This window comes from Panulirus ornatus, chromosome 52 (assembly GCF_036320965.1).
Source record: "Panulirus ornatus isolate Po-2019 chromosome 52, ASM3632096v1, whole genome shotgun sequence".
NCBI lineage: Eukaryota > Metazoa > Arthropoda > Malacostraca > Decapoda > Palinuridae > Panulirus > Panulirus ornatus.
In genome coordinates, this window is record NC_092275.1 from 10,729,403 (window position 1) to 10,756,920 (window position 27,518).

Consider the following 27,518-nt stretch of genomic DNA (forward strand, 5'->3'; position numbering starts at 1 on the left):
AACTACAGAGGCATAAGTTTGTTGAGTATTCCTGGGAAAATGTATGGGAGGGTTCTGACAGAGAGGGTGAAGGTATGTACAGAGTTTCGGACAGGGAAGGAGCACTGTGGTTTCGGAAGTGGTAGAAGATGTGTGCATCAGGTGTTTACCTTGAAGAATGTGTGTGAGAAATACTTAGAAAAACAGATGATTTGTATGTAGCATTATGGATCTGGAGAAGGCATATGACAGGGTTGATAGAGATGCTTTGTGGAAGGTCTTAAGAGTATATGGTGAGGGAGCAAAGTTGCTAAAAGCAGAGAAAAGTTTTTATCAAGGATGTAAGTCATATGTATGAGTGGGAAGAGAGGGGAGTGAATGGTTCCCAGTGAAGGTTGGTCTGCGGGAGGGGTGTGTGTGATATCCCAATGGTTGTTTACTTTGTTTGTGGATGGGGTGGTTAGGGAGGTAAGCGCTCTAGAGTTTTGGAGAGAGGGGCCCTGGGTAGTGAGTCAGTTGTTGTTCACCAATGATACAGCTCTGGTGGCTGATTCGAGTGAGAAACTGCAGAGGTGGGTAACTGAGTTTGGAAAAATGTGTGAAAGGAGAGAGTTGAAAGTAAATGTGAATAAGGGAAAAGTTAATTGGGATGTAAGTTTAAATGGAGATAAATTGGAGGAAGTGAAGTGTTTTAGATATCTGGGAGTAGACTTAGCAGTGAATGGAACCAAAGAAGCAGAAGTGAGTCACAGGGCAGGGGAGGGGCAAAGGTTCTGGGAGCGATGAAGAATGTGTGGAAGGATAGAACATTATCTCAAAGAGCAAAAATGGGTATGTTTGAAGGAACAGTAGTTCCAACAATTCTATATGGTTGCAAGGCATGGGCTACAGATAGGGTTGTACAGAGGAGGTTGGATGGGATGTGTTGAAAATGATATGTTTGAGGACAATATGTTGTGTGAGGTGGTTTGATCGAGTAAGTAATGAAAGGGTAAGAGAGGTATGTGGAAATAAAAAAAAGTGTGGTTGAGAGAGCAGAAGAGGGTGTGTTGAACTGGTTTGGACATATGGAGAGAATGAGTGAGGCGCAAATGAAAAGAGGGTATATGTGCCAGAGGTTGAGGGAACAAGGAGAAGTGGAAGACCAAATTGGAGGTGGAAGGATGGAGTGAAAAAGATTTTGATCGGTTGGGGCCTGAGCATACAGGAGGGTGAGAGGCGGGCAAGGAATAGAGTGAATTGGAATGATGTAGTATACAGTGTTTGACGTGGTATCAATGGACTGAACTAGGGCATGTGAAATGCCTGGGGTAAACCATGGAAAGGTCTGTGGCGCCTGGATGTGGATGGGGAGCTGTAGTTTCGTTGCATTATACATGACAGCTAGAGACTGAGTGTGAACAAATGTGGCCTTTTTGTCGGTTTTCTTGGCGCTACCTTGCTGAAGAAGGGGATAGTGTTGCTGTTTCCTGTGGGGCAGGATAGTGCCAGGAATGGATGAAGGCAAGCAAGTATGAATATGTACAGGTGTATATATGTATATGCCTGTGTATATGTAAGTATATGTTGATACGTATATGTTGATATGTATATGTAGAAAAGCAAATGGATTTGTATGTAGCATCTATGGATCTGAAGAAGGCATATGATAGAGTTGATAAAGATGCTCTATGGAAGGTATTAAGAATATATGGTGTGGTAGGTAAGTTGTTAGAAGCAGTGAAAAGTTTTCATCAAGGATGTAAGGCATGTGTACGTGTAGGAAGAGAGGAAAGTGATTGGTTCTCAGTGAATGTTGGTTTGCAGCAGGGGTGCGTGATGTCTCCATGGTTGTTTAATTTGTTTATGGATAGGGTTGTTAGGGAGGTGAATGCAAGAGTTTTGGAAAGAGGGGCAAGTATGCAGTCTGTTGTGGATGAGAGTGCTTGGAAAGTGAGTCAGTTGTTGTTCGCTGATGATACACTGCTGGTGGCTGATTCCGGTGAGAAACTGCAGAAGCTGGTGACTGAGTTTGGTAAAGTGTGTAAAAGAAGAAAGTTGAGAGTAAATGTGAATAAGAGCAAGGTTATTAGGTACAGTAGGGTTGAGGGTCAAGTCAATTGGGAGGTAAGTTTGAATGGAGAAAAACTGGAGGAAGTGAAGTGTTTTAGATATCTGGGAGTGGATTTGGCAGTGGATGGAACCATGGAAGCGGAAGTGAATCATAGGGTAGGGGAGGGGACAAAAGTTCTGGGAGCGTTGGAATATGTGGAAGTAGAGAACGTTATCTTGGAGAGCAAAAATGGGTATGTTTGAAGGAACAGTGGTTCCAACAAAGTTATATGGTTGAGAAGCGTAGGCTATAAATAGAGTTGTGCGGAGGAGGGTGGATGTGCTGGAAATGAGATGTTTGAGGACAATATGTGGTGTGAGGTGGTTTGATCGAGTAAGTAATGAAAGATGTGTGGTAATAAAAAGAGTGTGGTTGAGAGAGCAGAAGAGGGTGTTTTGAAATGGTTTGGTCACATGGAGAGAATGAGTGAGGAAAGATTGACCAAGAGGATATATGTGTCAGAGGTGGAGGGAACGAGGAGAAGTGGGAGACCAAATTGGCGGTGGAAAGATGGAGCAAAAAAGATTTTGAGTGATTGGGGCCTGAACATGCAGGAGGGTGAAAGGCGTGCAAGGAATAGTGAATTGGAACGATGTGGTATACTGGGGTAGATCATGCTGTCAATGAATTGTACCAGGGCATGTGAAGCATCTGGGGTAAACCATGGAAAGTTTTGTGGGGCCTGGATGTGGAAAGGGAGCTGTGGTTTTGGTGTATTATACATGACAGCTAGAGACTGAGTGTGAACAAATGTGACCTTTGTTGTCTCTTCCTGCGCTACCTTGCGCACATGCAGGGGGATGGGGTTTTCATTTCATGTGTAGCGAGGTGGTGACAGAAATGAATAAATGCAGCAAATATGAATTATGTACATGTGTATATTGGTATATGTCTGTGTGTGTATATATATGTATACGTTGAGATGTATAGGTATGTATATGTGCATGTGTGGACGTGCATGTATATACATGTGTATGTGGGTGGGTTGGGCCATTCTTTCATCTGTTTCCTGAGCTACCTCGCTAACACAGGAGACAGTGACAAAGTATAATAAAAAAAAACGTATATGTATGTATATGAGCCAGTATGGATGTTTATGTATATAAATGTGTATATGAGTGGATGGGCCATTCTTTGTCTGTTTTCCTTGTGCTACCTTGCTAACACGGGAGACAACAACAAAGTATAATAAAATAATGGTTGAAATCAGTTCCTGATGAAACATGGACCAATAATTAAATACAATTGTATGGGCAGAAAGAAACATTATCATTCATTGAGCAAGACATGAAGTGGGAGATAACACAAGTCCTGCCATTCTTGCAAAATCATTTTAGGGACTTATGTGCAGGCTGGCGCATCATCATTCCTCACATGATCAACCCAACCTCACACCACATGCTGCCATCACTAAATCATTTCCAATGTGTCCATTGTTTTTTCTTCTGAACTAAGGCCTACTACTTGCATCCATACAACTGGTAGGATGCTGTACACTGCATACCCACCTCTGCTTTAACAGTCATGGGCATCTCCTTCCACCCACACCTTGAGAAACGATGGACAGTAGCCCCCTCCCCAACCTTGTGAGTCACTTCAGTATCTATGGTTCCATCTACTGATATGCCCACTCATGGGTATCTAAAACCTTCCACTCCCTCCAGGTTCCTAACAACTACAATTTCTAAACAATGCTCATTACATATATAATTTCAGCAGCCTACCTTGGCTCTTCCTTGGTAGTTAAATGTAAGTACATATTCTCCCTTTCGAGTTTCACTCTGTCTAACAAGGAAGACTCCATGCCCTGCCACAGCCTCCTGAAGGACAGCAGAAGCAGCATCACATCTTGATAATGTACCATGAAACCAAGGGTAGTCCCGATAGCTGGTGGTAGAAGTCCACAGCTGAGGTATTCGTAAGTTGACTGTAGAAGATAAAAGACATAACATAACACACTATTCCAGAAGGAGATTCACTACAGATATACGACTGAATCTAGCACAGCAGAGTTTCCAGCAGCTTTATAGAACAGTACCAACTTTCCATCTATTATCATAACTTCATTCCTAATTCCATGGGGTGGATTAAGTAAATACAACCTCTGATATCACTTGAGCAAATCCTTAATCAATGCCCATTGAGGCAAAGAGAGACATGGATTTCCACTTGTATCAAGTGCACAGCAGGTTGAATCTTTTTATGTGGAACTAGTAGTGTCTCCATTCACTCTACCTCCGTACATGATGATTTAAAAGGATTCAATGCAAACTATCACATTTCCACTATGTATGATGAAAAATGCAAAGTTCCTATCAAATAATTAATTCTGAATAATCACCTACTGCTTCTATTCATACATAAGCATAATATAAAAATAGCAATGTCAAACCATAGCCTATACTGAATTCACATGGCACTGTGTTGAGCACTATGTTTTTCAGGTACTACTGAATTAGGTGCAAGCCTGTTCCTTAGGAAGTGGTGGGTTAGGCTGAAAGACTTGCTCCTTTAAGATTTGTCCATCTTTCTATCTATATCTCTCAAGCCCATTCCCTCTGGGAGCTCCCATCAAGGGAGTGACCATGGAAAAAGTCTTCACTTATCCCTGTCCTTATATGCCTCCCATGCATACACCATTCTATGCACCCTTTCACCATTTTTCTCCCTCGAGTACTCTTCCACATTATTTTCCCATGTCACAGGTGGTCTTCTTACATCAACCCCCTTAATCATAATATCATATACTCTCCTTGTAATTCCCATTTTGCAGTCTTTCCATAGGTCCAAACTACCTCAAAGTATTATGTTTCATCCACTCTACCACTCAAAAATTCATTTCCTTTGCATTCACTGCCATACAAAATCTCTCATACACCCTTTCATTTCTTTCTTCATTCCTTCTTGTCATACCACATGCTCCTCTCAAATAGCTCATTTCCATAGCCTTAAATCTTGACTTCCATGACTCATTCCATGTCCGTGTTTTGACTGCAGAGGTCAGGGTCAGGATTATGTTGTCCTTTAATCCTTTCTTCACTTCCATACTTCACACTTACCCTGAATTCATCATTCTGTTAAGGGACCCAATGACTTTTCTACCTATACTGCTCTCTCCCTTATCTCCCCTTCCATATCACTAAACTTACCCTCGATAATTCCCAAATACTTAAATTTTCTCACCTCTTCCAGTCTTTCTCCCCCATATCTATAACACAGTTCAGTACACTTTCTTCTCTCATCCTATAGGGTATTGCAAAATCTATACTTTCATTCTGTTTCCTTTTAAACACCATTACTTTATTTTCAATCTCACATACTTTCAATTGTCTATGCTTACATACATCATAAACCACACTTACAACCTTCTGCACCTCCTCTTCACTCTCTGCAAACAACTCAGTGCCATTTCCAAACAGGCTCATCCCTAGCTACTATCATCACTAGCCACCAAAACTTACCATCACACTTCAACTCTCCATCCCCCTTCCCTTGTTTTGCTTGCATCTCTTATCGCTCCATCTATTCATATGTTAAAAAGCTAGGGTAGCATCACACAGCCCTGCCTCTACTCACATGCAACCCAAAAGTTTTGCTCAGCTCTCCATCCACTCTTACACAAGCATTTGCTCCTCTAAAGAAGGCTTCACACCATCCAGCAGTTATCCCCCTAAACCATGTATCCCTAACACATCCTATAAAGTACTCCAATTGACTCTCTCATACACTTTCTGTTGATTTGTAAAAGATGCATACAGCTTCTTAACCTTCGGAAGATACTTTTCTACAGTCAAAATTCTATCCATGCATGCCATACCTTTACTAAAATCCCCTTGCTTCTCACTTATTCTACATTCAGTCACTTCCATCACTCTATCAATCAATACTCTTCTATACATTTTTCCTAATATGCTTAACAAACTGGTGACTGGAAATACCTGGTTTAAAAAGAGAGATATACATAAGTATACGTATGTCAGTAAAGAGTAGGTCAAAGGGCTTTTATTGCGGGGGAGAGAGGGGGGGGGGGGGGGGTTAATTACTAGTTAATTGATTTTAGGCGTGTAAAAGAGAGACTTTTGGATGTCAATGTGCTGAGAGGGACAGCTGAAGGGAAGTCAGACCACTAACTTGTGGAGGCAACGGTGAAGAGTTGTAGCTGTTTTCAAAAATGAAGAGAGAATGTTGGGGAGAAGAGAGAGGTGAGAGTAAATGAGCTTGGAAAGGACACATGTGAGGAAGTACCAAGAGAGATTGAGTGTAGAATGGCAAAAGGTGAGAGCAAATGATGTGAGGGGAGTGGGTGAGGAATGGGATGAATTTAGGGAAGCAATGATGGCATGTGCAAAAGATGCATGTGGCATGAGAAAGGTGGGAGGCAGGCAGATTAGAAAGGGTAGCGAGTGGTGGGATGAAGAGGTAAAGTTGTTAGTGAAAAAAGAAAAGAGAGGCGTTTGGATGACACTTACAAGGAATAACTGCAAATAACTGAAAGATGTATAAAGAAAGCAGCAGGAGGTCATGAGGAAGGTGCAAGGGTTGCAAAAGAGGGCAAATGAGAGTTGGGGTGAGAGAGTATCATTATTCTTATCTTAGGGAGAATAAGAATAGGGGGAAGTAATAGCAGGTAGTGATGAAGTGAGGAGATGAAGTGAGTATTTTGAGGGTTTGTTGAATGTCTGATGACAAAGTGGCAGATGTAGGATGTTTTGGTCAGGGTGGTGTGTGACGTGAGAGAGTCAGGAAGAATGGATTGGTTAAGAGAGAAGTGGTAGTGAAAGTTTTGAGGAAGATGAAAAACTGCCGGGGCAGCAGCTTTGGATGGTACTGCAGTAGAATCAATTACGAAAGGGGTTGACTTTGTTGTTGATTGGTTGGTAAGGTTATTCAATGTACGTATGGATCAGGGTGATGTGCCTGGGGATTGGTGGAATGCATGCATAGTGCCATAGTACAAAGGCACAGGGGATAAAGGTGAGTGTTCAAACTACAGAGGCATAAGTTTGTTGAGTATTCCTGGGAAAAATGTATGGGAGGGTTCTGACAGAGAGGGTGAAGGTATGTACAGAGTTTCGGACAGGGAAGGAGCACTGTGGTTTCGGAAGTGGTAGAAGATGTGTGCATCAGGTGTTTACCTTGAAGAATGTGTGTGAGAAATACTTAGAAAAACAGATGATTTGTATGTAGCATTATGGATCTGGAGAAGGCATATGACAGGGTTGATAGAGATGCTTTGTGGAAGGTCTTAAGAGTATATGGTGAGGGAGCAAAGTTGCTAAAAGCAGAGAAAAGTTTTTATCAAGGATGTAAGTCATATGCTATGAGTGGGAAGAGAGGGGAGTGAATGGTTCCCAGTGAAGGTTGGTCTGCGGGAGGGGGTGTGTGATATCCCAATGGTTGTTTACTTTGTTTGTGGATGGGGTGGTTAGGGAGGTAAGCGCTCTAGAGTTTTGGAGAGAGGGGCCCTGGGTAGTGAGTCAGTTGTTGTTCACCAATGATACAGCTCTGGTGGCTGATTCGAGTGAGAAACTGCAGAGGTGGGTAACTGAGTTTGGAAAAATGTGTGAAAGGAGAGAGTTGAAAGTAAATGTGAATAAGGGAAAAGTTAATTGGGATGTAAGTTTAAATGGAGATAAATTGGAGGAAGTGAAGTGTTTTAGATATCTGGGAGTAGACTTAGCAGTGAATGGAACCAAAGAAGCAGAAGTGAGTCACAGGGCAGGGGAGGGGCAAAGGTTCTGGGAGCGATGAAGAATGTGTGGAAGGATAGAACATTATCTCAAAGAGCAAAAATGGGTATGTTTGAAGGAACAGTAGTTCCAACAATTCTATATGGTTGCAAGGCATGGGCTACAGATAGGGTTGTACAGAGGAGGTTGGATGGGATGTGTTGAAAATGATATGTTTGAGGACAATATGTTGTGTGAGGTGGTTTGATCGAGTAAGTAATGAAAGGGTAAGAGAGGTATGTGGAAATAAAAAAAAGTGTGGTTGAGAGAGCAGAAGAGGGTGTGTTGAACTGGTTTGGACATATGGAGAGAATGAGTGAGGCGCAAATGAAAAGAGGGTATATGTGCCAGAGGTTGAGGGAACAAGGAGAAGTGGAAGACCAAATTGGAGGTGGAAGGATGGAGTGAAAAAGATTTTGAGTGATTGGGGCCTGAACATGCAGGAGGGTGAAAGGCGTACAAGGAATAGAGTGAATTGGAATGATGTAGTATACAGTGTTTGACGTGGTATCAATGGACTGAACTAGGGCATGTGAAAATGCTGGGTAAACAAAAAAAACAAAAAAAAAAACATGGAAAGGTCTGTGGCGCCTGGATGTGGATGGGGAGCTGTAGTTTCGTTGCATTATACATGACAGCTAGAGACTGAGTGTGAACAAATGTGGCCTTTTTGTCGGTTTTCTTGGCGCTACCTTGCTGAAGAAGGGGATAGTGTTGCTGTTTCCTGTGGGGCAGGATAGTGCAGGAATGGATGAAGGCAAGCAAGTATGATATGTACAGGTGTATATATGTATATGCCTGTGTATATGTAAGTATATGTTGATACGTATATGTTGATATGTATATGTAGAAAAGCAAATGGATTTGTATGTAGCATCTATGGATCTGAAGAAGCATATGATAGAGTTGATAAAGATGCTCTATGGAAGGTATTAAGAATATATGGTGTGGTAGGTAAGTTGTTAGAAGCAGTGAAAAGTTTTCATCAAGGATGTAAGGCATGTGTACGTGTAGGAAGAGAGGAAAGTGATTGGTTCTCAGTGAATGTTGGTTTGCAGCAGGGGTGCGTGATGTCTCCATGGTTGTTTAATTTGTTTATGGATAGGGTTGTTAGGGAGGTGAATGCAAGAGTTTTGGAAAGAGGGGCAAGTATGCAGTCTGTTGTGGATGAGAGTGCTTGGAAAGTGAGTCAGTTGTTGTTCGCTGATGGTACAGCACTGGTGGCTGATTCGAGTGAGAAACTGCAGAAGCTGGTGACTGAGTTTGGTAAAGTGTGTGAAAGAAGAAAGCTGAGAGTAAATGTGAATAAGGGCAAGGTTATTAGGTACAGTAGGGTTGAGGGTCAAGTCAATTGGGAGGTAAGTTTGAATGGAGAAAAACTGAGGAAGTGAAGTGTTTTAGATATCTGGGAGTGGATTTGGCATCAGATGGAACCATGGAAGCAGAAGTGAATATAGGGTGAGGGAGGGGGCAAAAGTTCTGGGAGCCTTGAAGAATGTGTGGAAGTCGAGAACATTATCTCCGAAAGCAAAAATGGCTATGTTTGAAGGAATAGTGGTTCCAAAAATGTTATATGGTTGCGAGGCGTGAGCTATAGATAGAGCTGTGCGGAGGAGGTGGATGTGCTGGAAATGAGATGTTTGAGGACAATATGTGGTGTGAGGTGGTTTGATCGAGTAAGTAATGAAAGGGTAAGAGAGATGTGTGGTAATAAAAAGAGTGTGGTTGAGAGAGGAGAAGTGGGTGTTTTGAAATGGTTTGGTCACATGGAGAGAATGAGTGAGGAAAGATTGACCAAGAGGATATATGTGTCAGAGGTGGAGGGAACGAGGAGAAGTGGGAGACCAAATTGGAGGTGGAAAGATGGAGTGAAAAAGATTTTGAGTGATCAGGGCCTGAACATGCAGGAGGGTGAAAGGCGTACAAGGAATAGAGTGAATTGGAACAATGTGGTATACTGGGGTCGATGTGCCGTCAATGGATTACACAGGGCATGTGAAGCGTCTGGGGTAAACCATGGAAAGTTTTGTGGGGCCTGGATGTGGAAAGGGAGCTGTGGTTTCGGTGCATTATACATGACAGCTAGAGACTGAGTGTGAACGAATGTGACCTTTGTTGTCTCTTCCTTGCGCTACCTTGCGCACATGCAGGGGGATGGGGTTTTCATTTCATGTGTAGCGAGGTGGTGACAGAAATGAATAAATGCAGCAAATATGAATTATGTACATGTGTATATTGGTATATGTCTGTGTGTGTATATATATGTATACGTTGAGATGTATAGGTATGTATATGTGCATGTGTGGACGTGCATGTATATACATGTGTATGTGGGTGGGTTGGGCCATTCTTTCATCTGTTTTCCCTGAGCTACCTCGCTAACACAGGAGACAGTGACAAAGTATAATAAAATAATGGTTGAAATCAGTTCCTGATGAAACATGGACCAATAATTAAATACAATTGTATGGGCAGAAAGAAACATTATCATTCATTGAGCAAGACATGAAGTGGGAGATAACACAAGTCCTGCCATTCTTGCAAAATCATTTTAGGGACTTATGTGCAGGCTGGCGCATCATCATTCCTCACATGATCAACCCAACCTCACACCACATGCTGCCATCACTAAATCATTTCCAATGTGTCCATTGTTTTTTCTTCTGAACTAAGGCCTACTACTTGCATCCATACAACTGGTAGGATTGCTTGTACCACTGCATACACTTTGCTTTAACAGTCATGGGCATCTCCTTCCACCCACACCTTGAGAAACGATGGACAGTAGCCCCCTCCCCAACCTTGTGAGTCACTTCAGTATCTATGGTTCCATCTACTGATATGCCCACTCATGGGTATCTAAAACCTTCCACTCCCTCCAGGTTCCTAACAACTACAATTTCTAAAAAATGCTCATTTTCATATATAATTTCAGCACCCCTCCCTTTGGGCTTTCCTTGGTAGTTAAATGTAAGTACATATTCTCCCTTTCGGTTTCACTCTGTTAAAAAGGGAAAGGACTCCATGCCCTGCCACAGCCCCCTGAAGGACAGAAAGCAGCATCACATCTTGATAATGTACATAAAACCCGGGGGTTATTTCCCGCAAGGGGGAAGTAAAAGGGCCACATCTGAAGGTATTGTAAGTTGCTGTAGAAGAAAAAAGGACTTTAACAAAAACACACTTTTCCCAGAAGGAGATTCACACAGATATAGACTGAATCTAGCACAGCAGAGTTTCCAGCAGCTTTTTAGAACAGTCCCAAACTTTCCATCTTTTATCAAACTTCTTTCCCTAATTCCAGGGGGTGGTTTAAAGAAAATACAACCTTGATATCATTTGAGCAAATCCTTAATCAATGCCCATTGAGGAAAAGAGAAGCCCGGGAAATTTCCACTTGTACAAGTGCACAGCGGGTTTAAATCTTTTTATGTGGAACTAGTAGTGTCCCCAAATTCACTCTACCTCCGTACATGATGTTTTAAAAAGGATTCAATGAAACTATCACATTTCCACTATGTATGATAAAAAATGAAAATTTCCCTATCAAATAATTAATTCTGAAAAATTCACCTACTGTTTTCTTTCCCATACATAAGCATAATAAAAAAATTTGAAATGTAAAAAACCTAGCCTATACTGAATTCCATGGCACTGTTTTTTGGCACTAGGTTTTTAGGTACTACGAATTGGGTGCAAGCCTTTTCCCTTTTGGAAAGTGGTGGGTTAGGCTGAAAACTTGCTCCTTTAAGATTTGTCCATCTTTCATCTATATCTCTCAAGCCCATTCCCTCTGGGAGCCCCTTCAAGGGAGGGGACCGGGAAAAAAAGTCTTCACTTATCCCGGGGTCCTTATATGCCTCCCATGATACACCATTTTTATGCCCCTTTCACCATTTTTCTCCCTCGAGTACTTTCCACATTATTTTCCCATGTCACGGTGGTATTCTTCATAACCCCCCTTAAATATAATTCATATATCTCCTTGTAATTCCCATTTTGCAGTTTTTCCCCATAGGTCCAAACTCCCTAAAAGTATTAGGTTTCACCCACTCAAACCACTCAAAAATTCTTTTCCCTTTGCATTCACTGCCATACAAAACTTCATTTCACCCCTTTTTTTCCCTTTTTTCATTCCTTCTTTTCATAAACCCCATGTCCTCTCAAATAGCTCATTTCCCTTTGCCCTTTAAAACTTGACTTCCATGATCCCTTCCAAAGTCCGTGTTTTGACTGCAGAGGTCAGGGTCAGGATTATGTTGTCCTTTAATCCCTTTTTTCCCCTTCCATTTTTTAAACCCCTACCCTGAATTCATCATTCTGTTAAAGGGGCCCAATGATTTTCTACCCCATTTCTGCTTCTCCCTTATCTCCCCCTTTCCCTATCACAAATTACCCCCGATAATTCCCAAATACTTTAAAATTTTTTACCTCTTCCGTCTTTTCCCCCATATCTATAACACAGTTCAGTACACTTTCTTCTTCATTCCCATAGGGTATTGCAAAATTTTATACTTTCATTTTGTTTCCCTTTTAAAAACCATTTCTTTATTTTTTAATCTCACTTTCTTTCAAAATTTTCTATGCTTTCATCAAACATAAACCACATTAAACCTTCTGCACCTCCTCTTAACTTTTCTGCAAAAACTCAGTGCCATTTTCCAAAAAGGTCATCCCTTGCTCTATCATCACTGCCAAACCAAAAATTACCATACACTTCAACTCTCCATCCCCCTTCCCTTGTTTTGCTTGCATCTTTATCGCTCCATCTTTTTCATATGTTAAAAAGTTTGGGTAGCATAAAACCCGCCCTGCCCCTACCCCACATGCAAAACCCAAAAATTTTTTCTCAGCTCTCCATCCACTCTTACACAAGCTTTGCTCCCCTAAAGAAGGCTTAACCCCTCCGCAGTTATCCCCCTTTAAAAAAAAGTATCCCTAACAAAATCCTATAAAGTATTCCCAAATTTACTCTCTCATACAAATTTCTGTTGATTTGTAAAAGATGCATACAGCTTCTTAAAACCCTTTGGAAGTACTTTTCTACAGTCAAAATTCTATCCAATTTCATGCCATAAACCCTTTTCTAAAATCCCCTTGCTTCTCATTATTCTAAAATTTTAGTCACTTCCCTCACTCTATCAATCAATACTCTTTTTAACATTTTTCCTTTTTATGCTTAACAAAATGGTGACTGGAAAAAACCTGGTTTAAAAAAAGAGTATACATAAGGGATACGTATGTCAGTAAGAGAAAAGGGTCAAAGGGCTTTATTGGATTCCCTTTTAAATTGATAGGCGTGAAAAGAGGGGGCCTTTTGGATGTCAATGTGTGGAGGGACAGTGAAGGGAAGTCGACCACTAACTTGTGGAGGCAACGGTAAAGAGTTGTAGCTTTTTTCCCAAAAAGGGAAGAGAGAATGTTGGGGAGAAGAGGGGGTTTGAGAGTAAAGGGGTTTGGGGAAAGGACCATGTGAGGAAGTCCCAAGAGAGATTGAGTGTAGAATGGCAAAAGGTGAGAGCAAATGATGTGAGGGGGGGGGGTGGGGAAATTGGGATAAAATTTGGGGAAAGCAATGTTTTGGCTGTGCAAAAGATCCCATGTGGCAGGGAAAAAAGGTGGGAGGCAGGAGATTGGGAAAGGGTAGCGAGTGGTGGGATGAAGGGGTAAAGTTGTTAGTAAAAAAAGAAAAGAGAGGCGTTTGGTGACACTTACAAGGAATAACTGCAAATAACTAAAAGATGTTTTAAAAAAAGCAGCAGGGGGTTTCATGAGGAAGGTGCAAGGGTTGAAAAGAGGGCAAATGGGGTTTGGGGGTTGAGAGAGTATCATTATTCTTATCTTAGGGGAATAAAAATAGGGGGAAGTAATAGCAGGTAGTGATGAATTTGAGGAGTTTGAAGTGAGTTTTTTGGGGGGTTTTGTTGAATGTCTGATGAAAAAGGGCAGATGTGGGGGATGTTTTGGTCGGGTGGTGTTTGAGGGAAAAGAGTCGGGAAGAAGGGTTTTGGGTTTAAAAGAGAAAAAGGGGTGGGTGAAAGTTTTGAGGAAGATAAAAAACCCCGGCAGGGCAGCACCCTTTGGGATGGTCGCAGTAGAATAAATTTACAAAGGGGTTGATTTTGTTGTTGTTTTTTTTGGGTTTGGGTTTATTCAATGTACGTATGGATAGGGTGATGTGCCTGGGGATTGGTGGAAATGCATGCATAGTGCCATAGTAAAAAGGCACGGGGGATAAAGGTGAGGTTCAAACTACAGGGGGCTTTAATTTTGTTGAGTTTTTCCGGGGAAAATGTATGGGGGGGTTTTGACAGAGAGGGTAAAGGGTTTATGTACGGGATTTTCCGGACAGGGAAGGAGCACTGGGGTTTCGGAAGTGGTAGAAGATGTGTGCATCAGGTGTTTACCTTGAAGAATGTGTTTTAGAAATATTTTAGAAAAACAGTTTGATTTGTTTTTTAGCTTTAAAGGATTGGAGAAGGATATGACGGGTTGATAGAGATGCTTTGTGGAAGGTCTTAAGAGTATATGGTGAGGGAGCAAAGTTGCTAAAAGCAAAAGAAAAGTTTTTATCAAGGATGAAAAATTTTCATAGGTATGAGTGGGGAAAAGAGGGGAGTGAATGGTTCCCAGTGAAGGTTGGTTGCGGGAGGGGGTGTGTGATATCCCAATGGTTGTTTAATTTCTTTATGGATGGGGTTGTTAGGAAGGTGAATGCAAGAGCTTTGGAAAGAGGGGCTAGTATGCAGTCTGTTGTGGATGAGAGAGCTTGGGAAGTGAGTCAGTTGTTGTTCGCTGATGGTACAGCACTGGTGGCTGATTCAAGTGAGAAACTGTAGAACCTGGTGACTGAGTTTGGTAAAGTGTGTGAAAGAAGAAAGCTGAGAGTAAATGTGAATAAGGGCAAGGTTATTAGGTACAGTAGGGTTGAGGGACAACTCAACTGGGAGGTAAGTTTGAATGGAGAAAAACTGGAGGAAGTGAAGTGTTTTAGATATCTGGGAGTGGATTTGGCATCAGATGGAACCATGGAAGCAGAAGTGAATCATAGGGTGAGGGAGGGGGCAAAAGTTCTGGGAGCCTTGAAGAATGTGTGGAAGTCGAGAACGTTATCTCCGAAAGCAAAAATGGCTATGTTTGAAGGAATAGTGGTTCCAAAAATGTTATATGGTTGCGAGGCGTGAGCTATAGATAGAGCTGTGCGGAGGAGGGTGGATGTGCTGGAAATGAGATGTTTGAGGACAATATGTGGTGTGAGGTGGTTTGATCAAGTAAGTAATGAAAGGGTAAGAGAGATGTGTGGTAATAAAAAGAGTGTGGTTGAGAGAGGAGAAGTGGGTGTTTTGAAATGGTTTGGTCACATGGAGAGAATGAGTGAGGAAAGATTGACAAAGAGGATATATGTGTCAGAGGTGGAGGGAATGAGGAGGAGTGGGAGACCAAATTGGAGGTGGAAAGATGGAGTGAAAAAGATTTTGAGTGATCGGGGCCTGAACATGCAGGAGGGTGAAAGGCGTACAAGGAATAGAGTGAATTGGAACAATGTGGTATACTGGGGTCGATGTGCCGTCAATGGATTACACAGGGCATGTGAAGCGTCTGGGGTAAACCATGGAAAGTTTTGTGGGGCCTGGATGTGGAAAGGGAGCTGTGGTTTCGGTGCATTATACATGACAGCTAGAGACTGAGTGTGAACGAATGTGACCTTTGTTGTCTCTTCCTAGCGCTACCTTGCGCACATGCAGGGGGATGGGGTTTTCATTTCATGTGTAGCGAGGTGGTGACAGAAATGAATAAATGCAGCAAATATGAATTATGTACATGTGTATATTGGTATATGTCTGTGTGTGTATATATATATGTATGCTTTGAGATGTATAGGTATGTATATGTGCATGTGTGGACGTGCATGTATATACATGTGTATGTGGGTGGGTTGGGCCATTCTTTCATCTGTTTCCCTGAGCTACCTCGCTAACACAGGAGACAGTGACAAAGTATAATAAAATAATGGTTGAAATCAGTTCCTGATGAAACATGGACCAATAATTAAATACAATTGTATGGGGCAGAAAGAAACATTATCATTCATTGAGCAAGACATGAAGTGGGAGATAACACAAGTCCTGCCATTCTTGCAAAATCATTTTAGGGACTTATGTGCAGGCTGGCGCATCATCATTCCTCACATGATCAACCCAACCTCACACCACATGCTGCCATCACTAAATCATTTCCAATGTGTCCATTGTTTTTTCTTCTGAACTAAGGCCTACTACTTGCATCCATACAACTGGTAGGATTGCTGTACCACTGCATACCCACCTCTGCTTTAACAGTCATGGGCATCTCCTTCCACCCACACCTTGAGAAACGATGGACAGTAGCCCCCTCCCCAACCTTGTGAGTCACTTCAGTATCTATGGTTCCATCTACTGATATGCCCACTCATGGGTATCTAAAACCTTCCACTCCCTCCAGGTTCCTAACAACTACAATTTCTAAAAAATGCTCATATACATATATAATTTCAGCAGCCTACCTTGGCTCTTCCTTGGTAGTTAAATGTAAGTACATATTCTCCCTTTCGAGTTTCACTCTGTCTAACAAGGAAGACTCCATGCCCTGCCACAGCCTCCTGAAGGACAGCAGAAGCAGCATCACATCTTGATAATGTACCATGAAACCAAGGGTAGTCCCGCAAGCTGGAGTAGAAGTCCACATCTGAAGGTATTCGTAAGTTGACTGTAGAAGATAAAAGACATAACATAACACACTATTCCAGAAGGAGATTCACTACAGATATACGACTGAATCTAGCACAGTAGAGTTTCCAGCAGCTTTATAGAACAGTACCAACTTTCCATCTATTATCATAACTTCATTCCTAATTCCATGGGGTGGATTAAGTAAATACAACCTCTGATATCACTTGAGCAAATCCTTAATCAATGCCCATTGAGGCAAAGAGAGACATGGATTTCCACTTGTATCAAGTGCACAGCAGGTTGAATCTTTTTATGTGGAACTAGTAGTGTCTCCATTCACTCTACCTCCGTACATGATGATTTAAAAGGATTCAATGCAAACTATCACATTTCCACTATGTATGATGAAAATGCAAAGTTCCTATCAAATAATTAATTCTGAATAATCACCTACTGCTTCTATTCATACATAAGCATAATATAAAAATAGCAATGTCAAACCATAGCCTATACTGAATTCACATGGCACTGTGTTGAGCACTATGTTTTTCAGGTACTACTGAATTAGGTGCAAGCCTGTTCCTTAGGAAGTGGTGGGTTAGGCTGAAAGACTTGCTCCTTTAAGATTTGTCCATCTTTCTATCTATATCTCTCAAGCCCATTCCCTCTGGGAGCTCCCATCAAGGGAGTGACCATGGAAAAAGTCTTCACTTATCCCTGTCCTTATATGCCTCCCATGCATACACCATTCTATGCACCCTTTCACCATTTTTCTCCCTCGAGTACTCTTCCACATTATTTTCCCATGTCACAGGTGGTCTTCTTACATCAACCCCCTTAATCATAATATCATATACTCTCCTTGTAATTCCCATTTTGCAGTCTTTCCATAGGTCCAAACTACCTCAAAGTATTATGTTTCATCCACTCTACCACTCAAAAATTCATTTCCTTTGCATTCACTGCCATACAAAATCTCTCATACACCCTTTCATTTCTTTCTTCATTCCTTCTTGTCATACCACATGCTCCTCTCAAATAGCTCATTTCCATAGCCTTAAATCTTGACTTCCATGACTCATTCCATGTCCGTGTTTTGACTGCAGAGGTCAGGGTCAGGATTATGTTGTCCTTTAATCCTTTCTTCACTTCCATACTTACACCTCTACCCTGAATTCATCATTCTGTTAAGGGACCCAATGACTTTTCTACCCTATACTGCTCTCTCCCTTATCTCCCCTTCCATATCACTAAACTTACCCTCGATAATTCCCAAATACTTAAATTTTCTCACCTCTTCCAGTCTTTCTCCCCCATATCTATAACACAGTTCAGTACACTTTCTTCTCTCATCCTATAGGGTATTGCAAAATCTATACTTTCATTCTGTTTCCTTTTAAACACCATTACTTTATTTTCAATCTCACATACTTTCAATTGTCTATGCTTACATACATCATAAACCACACTTACAACCTTCTGCACCTCCTCTTCACTCTCTGCAAACAACTCAGTGCCATTTCCAAACAGGCTCATCCCTAGCTACTATCATCACTAGCCACCAAAACTTACCATCACACTTCAACTCTCCATCCCCCTTCCCTTGTTTTGCTTGCATCTCTTATCGCTCCATCTATTCATATGTTAAAAAGCTAGGGTAGCATCACACAGCCCTGCCTCTACTCACATGCAACCCAAAAGTTTTGCTCAGCTCTCCATCCACTCTTACACAAGCATTTGCTCCTCTAAAGAAGGCTTCACACCATCCAGCAGTTATCCCCCTAAACCATGTATCCCTAACACATCCTATAAAGTACTCCAATTGACTCTCTCATACACTTTCTGTTGATTTGTAAAAGATGCATACAGCTTCTTAACCTTCGGAAGATACTTTTCTACAGTCAAAATTCTATCCATGCATGCCATACCTTTACTAAAATCCCCTTGCTTCTCACTTATTCTACATTCAGTCACTTCCATCACTCTATCAATCAATACTCTTCTATACATTTTTCCTAATATGCTTAACAAACTGGTGACTGGAAATACCTGGTTTAAAAAGAGAGATATACATAAGTATACGTATGTCAGTAAGAGAGAAGGTCAAAGGGCATTATTGGATTACATGTTAATTGATAGGCGTGTAAAAGAGAGACTTTTGGATGTCAATGTGCTGAGAGGGACAGCTGAAGGGAAGTCAGACCACTAACTTGTGGAGGCAACGGTGAAGAGTTGTAGCTGTTTTCAAAAATGAAGAGAGAATGTTGGGGAGAAGAGAGAGGTGAGAGTAAATGAGCTTGGAAAGGACACATGTGAGGAAGTACCAAGAGAGATTGAGTGTAGAATGGCAAAAGGTGAGAGCAAATGATGTGAGGGGAGTGGGTGAGGAATGGGATGAATTTAGGGAAGCAATGATGGCATGTGCAAAAGATGCATGTGGCATGAGAAAGGTGGGAGGCAGGCAGATTAGAAAGGGTAGCGAGTGGTGGGATGAAGAGGTAAAGTTGTTAGTGAAAAAGAAAAGAGAGGCGTTTGGATGACACTTACAAGGAATAACTGCAAATAACTGAAAGATGTATAAAAGAAAGCAGCAGGAGGTCATGAGGAAGGTGCAAGGGTTGCAAAAGAGGGCAAATGAGAGTTGGGGTGAGAGAGTATCATTATTCTTATCTTAGGGAGAATAAGAATAGGGGGAAGTAATAGCAGGTAGTGATGAAGTGAGGAGATGAAGTGAGTATTTTGAGGGTTTGTTGAATGTCTGATGACAAAGTGGCAGATGTAGGATGTTTTGGTCAGGGTGGTGTGTGACGTGAGAGAGTCAGGAAGAATGGTTTGGTTAAGAGAGAAGTGGTAGTGAAAGTTTTGAGGAAGATGAAAACTGGCAGGGCAGCAGCTTTGGATGGTACTGCAGTAGAATCAATTACGAAAGGGGTTGACTTTGTTGTTGATTGGTTGGTAAGGTTATTCAATGTACGTATGGATCAGGGTGATGTGCCTGGGGATTGGTGGAATGCATGCATAGTGCCATAGTACAAAGGCACAGGGGATAAAGGTGAGTGTTCAAACTACAGAGGCATAAGTTTGTTGAGTATTCCTGGGAAAATGTATGGGAGGGTTCTGACAGAGAGGGTGAAGGTATGTACAGAGTTTCGGACAGGGAAGGAGCACTGTGGTTTCGGAAGTGGTAGAAGATGTGTGCATCAGGTGTTTACCTTGAAGAATGTGTGTGAGAAATACTTAGAAAAACAGATGATTTGTATGTAGCATTATGGATCTGGAGAAGGCATATGACAGGGTTGATAGAGATGCTTTGTGGAAGGTCTTAAGAGTATATGGTGAGGGAGCAAAGTTGCTAAAAGCAGAGAAAAGTTTTTATCAAGGATGTAAGTCATATGTATGAGTGGGAAGAGAGGGGAGTGAATGGTTCCCAGTGAAGGTTGGTCTGCGGGAGGGGTGTGTGTGATATCCCAATGGTTGTTTACTTTGTTTGTGGATGGGGTGGTTAGGGAGGTAAGCGCTCTAGAGTTTTGGAGAGAGGGGCCCTGGGTAGTGAGTCAGTTGTTGTTCACCAATGATACAGCTCTGGTGGCTGATTCGAGTGAGAAACTGCAGAGGTGGGTAACTGAGTTTGGAAAAATGTGTGAAAGGAGAGAGTTGAAAGTAAATGTGAATAAGGGAAAAGTTAATTGGGATGTAAGTTTAAATGGAGATAAATTGGAGGAAGTGAAGTGTTTTAGATATCTGGGAGTAGACTTAGCAGTGAATGGAACCAAAGAAGCAGAAGTGAGTCACAGGGCAGGGGAGGGGCAAAGGTTCTGGGAGCGATGAAGAATGTGTGGAAGGATAGAACATTATCTCAAAGAGCAAAAATGGGTATGTTTGAAGGAACAGTAGTTCCAACAATTCTATATGGTTGCAAGGCATGGGCTACAGATAGGGTTGTACAGAGGAGGTTGGATGGGATGTGTTGAAAATGATATGTTTGAGGACAATATGTTGTGTGAGGTGGTTTGATCGAGTAAGTAATGAAAGGGTAAGAGAGGTATGTGGAAATAAAAAAAAGTGTGGTTGAGAGAGCAGAAGAGGGTGTGTTGAACTGGTTTGGACATATGGAGAGAATGAGTGAGGCGCAAATGAAAAGAGGGTATATGTGCCAGAGGTTGAGGGAACAAGGAGAAGTGGAAGACCAAATTGGAGGTGGAAGGATGGAGTGAAAAAGATTTTGATCGGTTGGGGCCTGAGCATACAGGAGGGTGAGAGGCGGGCAAGGAATAGAGTGAATTGGAATGATGTAGTATACAGTGTTTGACGTGGTATCAATGGACTGAACTAGGGCATGTGAAATGCCTGGGGTAAACCATGGAAAGGTCTGTGGCGCCTGGATGTGGATGGGGAGCTGTAGTTTCGTTGCATTATACATGACAGCTAGAGACTGAGTGTGAACAAATGTGGCCTTTTTGTCGGTTTTCTTGGCGCTACCTTGCTGAAGAAGGGGATAGTGTTGCTGTTTCCTGTGGGGCAGGATAGTGCCAGGAATGGATGAAGGCAAGCAAGTATGAATATGTACAGGTGTATATATGTATATGCCTGTGTATATGTAAGTATATGTTGATACGTATATGTTGATATGTATATGTAGAAAAGCAAATGGATTTGTATGTAGCATCTATGGATCTGAAGAAGGCATATGATAGAGTTGATAAAGATGCTCTATGGAAGGTATTAAGAATATATGGTGTGGTAGGTAAGTTGTTAGAAGCAGTGAAAAGTTTTCATCAAGGATGTAAGGCATGTGTACGTGTAGGAAGAGAGGAAAGTGATTGGTTCTCAGTGAATGTTGGTTTGCAGCAGGGGTGCGTGATGTCTCCATGGTTGTTTAATTTGTTTATGGATAGGGTTGTTAGGGAGGTGAATGCAAGAGTTTTGGAAAGAGGGGCAAGTATGCAGTCTGTTGTGGATGAGAGTGCTTGGAAAGTGAGTCAGTTGTTGTTCGCTGATGATACACTGCTGGTGGCTGATTCCGGTGAGAAACTGCAGAAGCTGGTGACTGAGTTTGGTAAAGTGTGTAAAAGAAGAAAGTTGAGAGTAAATGTGAATAAGAGCAAGGTTATTAGGTACAGTAGGGTTGAGGGTCAAGTCAATTGGGAGGTAAGTTTGAATGGAGAAAAACTGGAGGAAGTGAAGTGTTTTAGATATCTGGGAGTGGATTTGGCAGTGGATGGAACCATGGAAGCGGAAGTGAATCATAGGGTAGGGGAGGGGACAAAAGTTCTGGGAGCGTTGGAATATGTGGAAGTAGAGAACGTTATCTTGGAGAGCAAAAATGGGTATGTTTGAAGGAACAGTGGTTCCAACAAAGTTATATGGTTGAGAAGCGTAGGCTATAAATAGAGTTGTGCGGAGGAGGGTGGATGTGCTGGAAATGAGATGTTTGAGGACAATATGTGGTGTGAGGTGGTTTGATCGAGTAAGTAATGAAAGATGTGTGGTAATAAAAAGAGTGTGGTTGAGAGAGCAGAAGAGGGTGTTTTGAAATGGTTTGGTCACATGGAGAGAATGAGTGAGGAAAGATTGACCAAGAGGATATATGTGTCAGAGGTGGAGGGAACGAGGAGAAGTGGGAGACCAAATTGGCGGTGGAAAGATGGAGCAAAAAAGATTTTGAGTGATTGGGGCCTGAACATGCAGGAGGGTGAAAGGCGTGCAAGGAATAGTGAATTGGAACGATGTGGTATACTGGGGTAGATCATGCTGTCAATGAATTGTACCAGGGCATGTGAAGCATCTGGGGTAAACCATGGAAAGTTTTGTGGGGCCTGGATGTGGAAAGGGAGCTGTGGTTTTGGTGTATTATACATGACAGCTAGAGACTGAGTGTGAACAAATGTGGCCTTTGTTGTCTTTTCCTAGCGCTACTTCGCGCACGTGTGGGGGGAGGGGGTTTTCATTTCATGTGTGGTGGAGTGGCAATGGGAATGAATAAGGACAGGCAGTATGAATTATGTACATGTGTATATATGTATACGTTTGTGTGTATATATATGTATACGTTGAGATGTATAGGTATGTATATGTGCATGTGTGGACGTGTATGTATATACATGTGTGTGTGGGTGGGTTGGGCCATTCTTTCGTCTGTTTCCTTGTGCTACCTTGCTAACACGGGAGACAACAACAAAGTATAATAAAAAAAAACGTATATGTATGTATATGAGCCAGTATGGATGTTTATGTATATAAATGTGTATATGAGTGGATGGGCCATTCTTTGTCTGTTTCCTGGCACTATCTCGCTAATGTGGGAAACGGTGATAAGTATAATGAAATAAAACAATAGCAAATACTTAACAAACTATTCCCCTACAATACATCCTTCCCATCTTTTCTCCTAAATGAAGTTATAATAATATCTTTCACCTAATCCTCAAGCACAACCTTTAGCTTCCATGTTAAATTACATATCATACTTTCTCCTCCATACTTTTATATCTTAGCCATAATTCCATCCATATCAGGTGCCTTTCATACCTGCAGCCTCATTATTGTCCTTTCTAACTCCCTTTTTGCTATAGGCCCATGCACTTGTATCCTTTTCCTTTCATCCTCCACACCCATACATATAGCAATTGCTGTCTCACCTTGTATATTCATCAGTTCTTCAAAATACTCTTTCCATCTTCCTTTCACTTCTTCCTTTTAATTCAGCAATTCCTCTTCCTTGCTTCTCATATCTACATTTCCACTCCTGTATCCACCTCTTTCCTTTTTCACCTCATTCCAGAGCAATTTCTTGTTTTCCTAAACTTTCTTTCACAATTTTCATCTAATCTTTCTTTGCTTTTCTCTACCAGCTTCTGAACATTCCACTTACACATCTCATATTCTTTCCTCCTCCTTTGGTACATTACTTTCGAACAATCCACCATATGCCTTTTTCTTTTCTTCCACAGTATTCCTTATCAAACTACTAATCTTACATCTTTTAACAATTATTCTTTAAACATTCTAAGCACCTCATTCATACTTCACTACATCCCTACAATTGCTGTACTTTCATCTAAACTTTCTGTCACCCTTCTCTCATACTCTTTCTTGCATTCTCTCAGATTCATCTTCTCACTTATTAACACTTTACCTATCCATTTTTCATTTCATCATACCTTCACTTCTCCCTGATCCTAACCTCCACAATAATTGCTAAATGATCAGAATCTCCAAAGAATCCTCTCAAGTATCCAGCAAAACCTTTCTCAATATTTCATACACTACTGTAGCATCAATCAAATACTTTTACTTTTCTCTTCCATTATTTCTCAACTGCATATATTTGAGGATCATCTTGTGCTGAAAAAAGGGGGTTTGCAAAGAATAAACCCCCTCACAGAACAGACATCCACAAGACAGCTTCCATTCTCATTCATTCCAGGCACTCCCCATTCACCAACTATCTTGCAAATTTCATCACATCCCACCTTTGCATTCAAATCACCAATCACAACCATCTTTCTCTTCTCAAATCCATTTATATAGTTATTTAAATTTTTCCAGAAAAGTTTCTTTTTATCTTTACCTTGCACAGTCTACATACACAAAGTAGCATATACACACACCCATGCATAATTCACAATTCCAATGTCCTTTCACCCACACTGTTTTTCATCCATTCCATCCATGCTCTGTAACACCCTCCAATACTTTCTGTAATAATAAAGCTAAGTATCCTCTTTCCCTCTTCTCCAATAATTTTCATTCATTCCAATCCATACCACTTCTCCACCCATGCCCTCCGACAACTTACACTCATCATTTTCATTTTCACTTCATACACCCAGCCCAGGGATATGAACTTATCCAATTCCCAGCACATCCATACTATAACTGTTAAATTTCTTTACAAACTCCCTCCTTTATCTCTCACCAGTTATCCCATTAACATTTAGAGCTATCACCCTTTATTATTCATCCCTTTTACTACCCAGCACAATTGATGGCCTCCTGTGCCACTTAGCCTTTAGTGCCTCACCCTAAACAGGCCACTGGAAGAGGGCAACTCCAATGCAGTGTTACCCAAATGCAGTGAGGCTCTCAGATTGTCCAAAAAAAACTAGTTTCAGTACATCTTAAATGTTTGTCTGCTTTATAAACTATTGCCCTTTTGAAGATGAGCAACACCTCCCTCTTCAGTTCCATCCCTGAGGGTGTACTTACAAGGTCACCAAAAGAAGGCTGGATGAGACTTGGATGCTCCAGAAAACTAGAGCATTTCCTTGAGGCATTGAAATTCAGCTTTTCTCAATTGCTGAACTCTGTCCCATGGTAGTAGCACCACCAAACTTCATTGGTTATGATAATGCCACTGCACAAAGTCAAAATAGGCATAATCCAATTTTCCAGTTGAGGGCAGGGATTAGTTCAGGTCAACAGTTGAATTCTTGCAGCTTACGAGCACCAATGACACATATCTGTCCCAACAGAGGGATGGAGTATGTCGCTAGGCTCTACCTGCAGCACCACCAAACTTCATTGGTTATGGTAATGCCACTGCACAAAGTCAAAACAAGCATAATCCAATTTTTCAGTTGGGGAAGGGGATTAGTTCAGGTCAACAGTTGATTTCTAGCAGCTTACAAGCACCAATGACATATATCTGTCCCAACTGAGGGATGGAGTATGTCGCTAGGCCCTACCTGCATGAGGCTACCCCATGTATGAAAAGTCACCTTTCACAAAGCTGTATCATTGGAATTAAAGTCACATCAAAAAACTTACCACTTCAAAAGAGTCTACATTTCCTTGCTACTAAAAGTAGAGCAGCCTTTGGCTGCAAGAGCCTTTAAAAAGGTCATGGGTAACACTAGGACCCTTTCACAGAGATTAGTCCTGGGATTATCATAATTTCTTTTATACTTGATTGCTGTTTCCTACATTAGCGATATAGCACCAAGAAACAGATGGAGAAAGACATACCTACTTACATACATATGTGCACATACAAGCATACACAAATATTCATTTTTTTTTTTTTTTTTGCTTTGTCGCTGTCTCCCGCGTTTGCGAGGTAGCGCAAGGAAACAGACGAAAGAAATGGCCCAACCCACCCCCATACACATGTATATACATATGTCCACACACGCAAATATACATACCTACACAGCTTTCCATGGTTTACCCCAGACGCTTTACATGCCCTGATTCAATCCACTGACAGCACATCAACCCCAGTATACCACATCGATCCAATTCACTCTATTCCTTGCCCGCCTTTCACCCTCCTGCATGTTCAGGCCCCGATCACACAAAATCTTTTTCACTCCATCTTTCCACCTCCAATTTGGTCTTCCACTTCTCCTCATTCCTTCCACCTCCGACATATATATCCTCTTGGTCAATCTTTCCTCACTCATTCTCTCCATGTGCCCAAACCATTTCAAAACACCCTCTTCTGTTCTCTCAACCACGCTCTTTGTATTTCCACACATCTCTCTTACCCTTACGTTACTTACTCGATCAAACCATCTCACACCACACATTGTCCTCAAACATCTCATTTCCAGCACATCCATCCTCCTGCACACAACTCTATCCATAGCCCATGCCTCGCAACCATACAACATTGTTGGAACCACTATTCCTTCAAACATACCCATTTTTGCTTTCCGAGATAATGTTCTCGACTTCCACACATTCTTCAAGGCTCCCAGGATTTTCGCCCCCTCCCCCACCCTATGATTCACTTCCGCTTCCATGGTTCCATCCGCTGCCAGATCCACTCCCAGATATCTAAAACACTTTACTTCCTCCAGTTTTTCTCCATTCAAACTTACCTCCCAATTGACTTGACCCTCAACCCTACTGTACCTAATAACCTTGCTCTTATTCACATTTACTCTTGACTTTCTTCTTTCACACACTTTACCAAACTCAGTCACCAGCTTCTGCAGTTTCTCACATGAATCAGCCACCAGCGCTGTATCATCAGCGAACAACAACTGACTCACTTCCCAAGCTCTCTCATCCCCAACAGACTTCATACTTGCCCCTCTTTCCAAAACTCTTGCATTTACCTCCCTAACAACCCCATCCATAAACAAATTAAACAACCATGGAGACATCACACACCCCTGCCGCAAACCTACATTCACTGAGAACCAATCACTTTCCTCTCTTCCTACACATACACATGCCTTACATCCTCGATAAAAACTTTTCACTGCTTCTAACAACTTGCCTCCCACACCATATATCCTTAATACCTTCCACAGAGCACCTCTATCAACTCTATCATATGCCTTCTCCAGATCCATAAATGCTACATACAAATCCATTTGCTTTTCTAAGTATTTCTCACATACATTCTTCAAAGTAAACACCTGATCCACACATCCTCTACCACTTCTGAAACCACACTGCTCTTCCCCAATCTGATGCTCTGTACATGCCTTCACCCTCTCAATCAATACCCTCCAATATAATTTACCAGGAATACTCAACAAACTTATACCTCTGTAATTTGAGCACTCACTCTTATCCCCTTTGCCTTTGTACAATGGCACTATGCACGCATTCTGCCAATCCTCAGGCACCTCACCATGAGTCATACGTACATTAAATAACCTTACCAACCAGTCAATAATACAGTCACCCCCTTTTTTAATAAATTCCTCTGCAATACCATCCAAACCTGCTGCCTTGCCGGCTTTTATCTTCCGCAAAGCTTTTACTACCTCTTCTCTGTTTACCAAATCATTTTCCCTAACCCTCTCACTTTGCACACCACCTCGACCAAAACACCCTATATCTGCCACTCTATCATCAAACACATTCAACAAACTTTCAAAATACTCACTCCATCTCCTTCTCACATCACCACTACTTGTTATCACCTCCCCATTTGCGCCCTTCACTGAAGTTCCCATTTGCTCCCTTGTCTTATGCACTTTATTTACCTCCTTCCAGAACATCTTTTTATTCTCCCTAAAATTTAATGATACTCTCTCACCCCAACTCTCA

The 27,518-nt window shown here is 41.6% G+C and overlaps 1 protein-coding gene across 1 annotated transcript in view; it reads right to left on the reverse strand.

Moving 5' to 3' along the window:
* Lnk (SH2B adapter-like protein Lnk) overlaps positions 1–27,518 on the reverse strand; it is a 224,133-nt gene that overhangs the window by 60,483 nt on the left and 136,132 nt on the right. Inside the window, exon 6 of the mRNA XM_071692150.1 lies at positions 16,343–16,545. Within this exon, the coding sequence (XP_071548251.1) occupies positions 16,343–16,545 (203 nt within the window). The remainder of the gene's footprint in view (positions 1–16,342; positions 16,546–27,518) is intronic.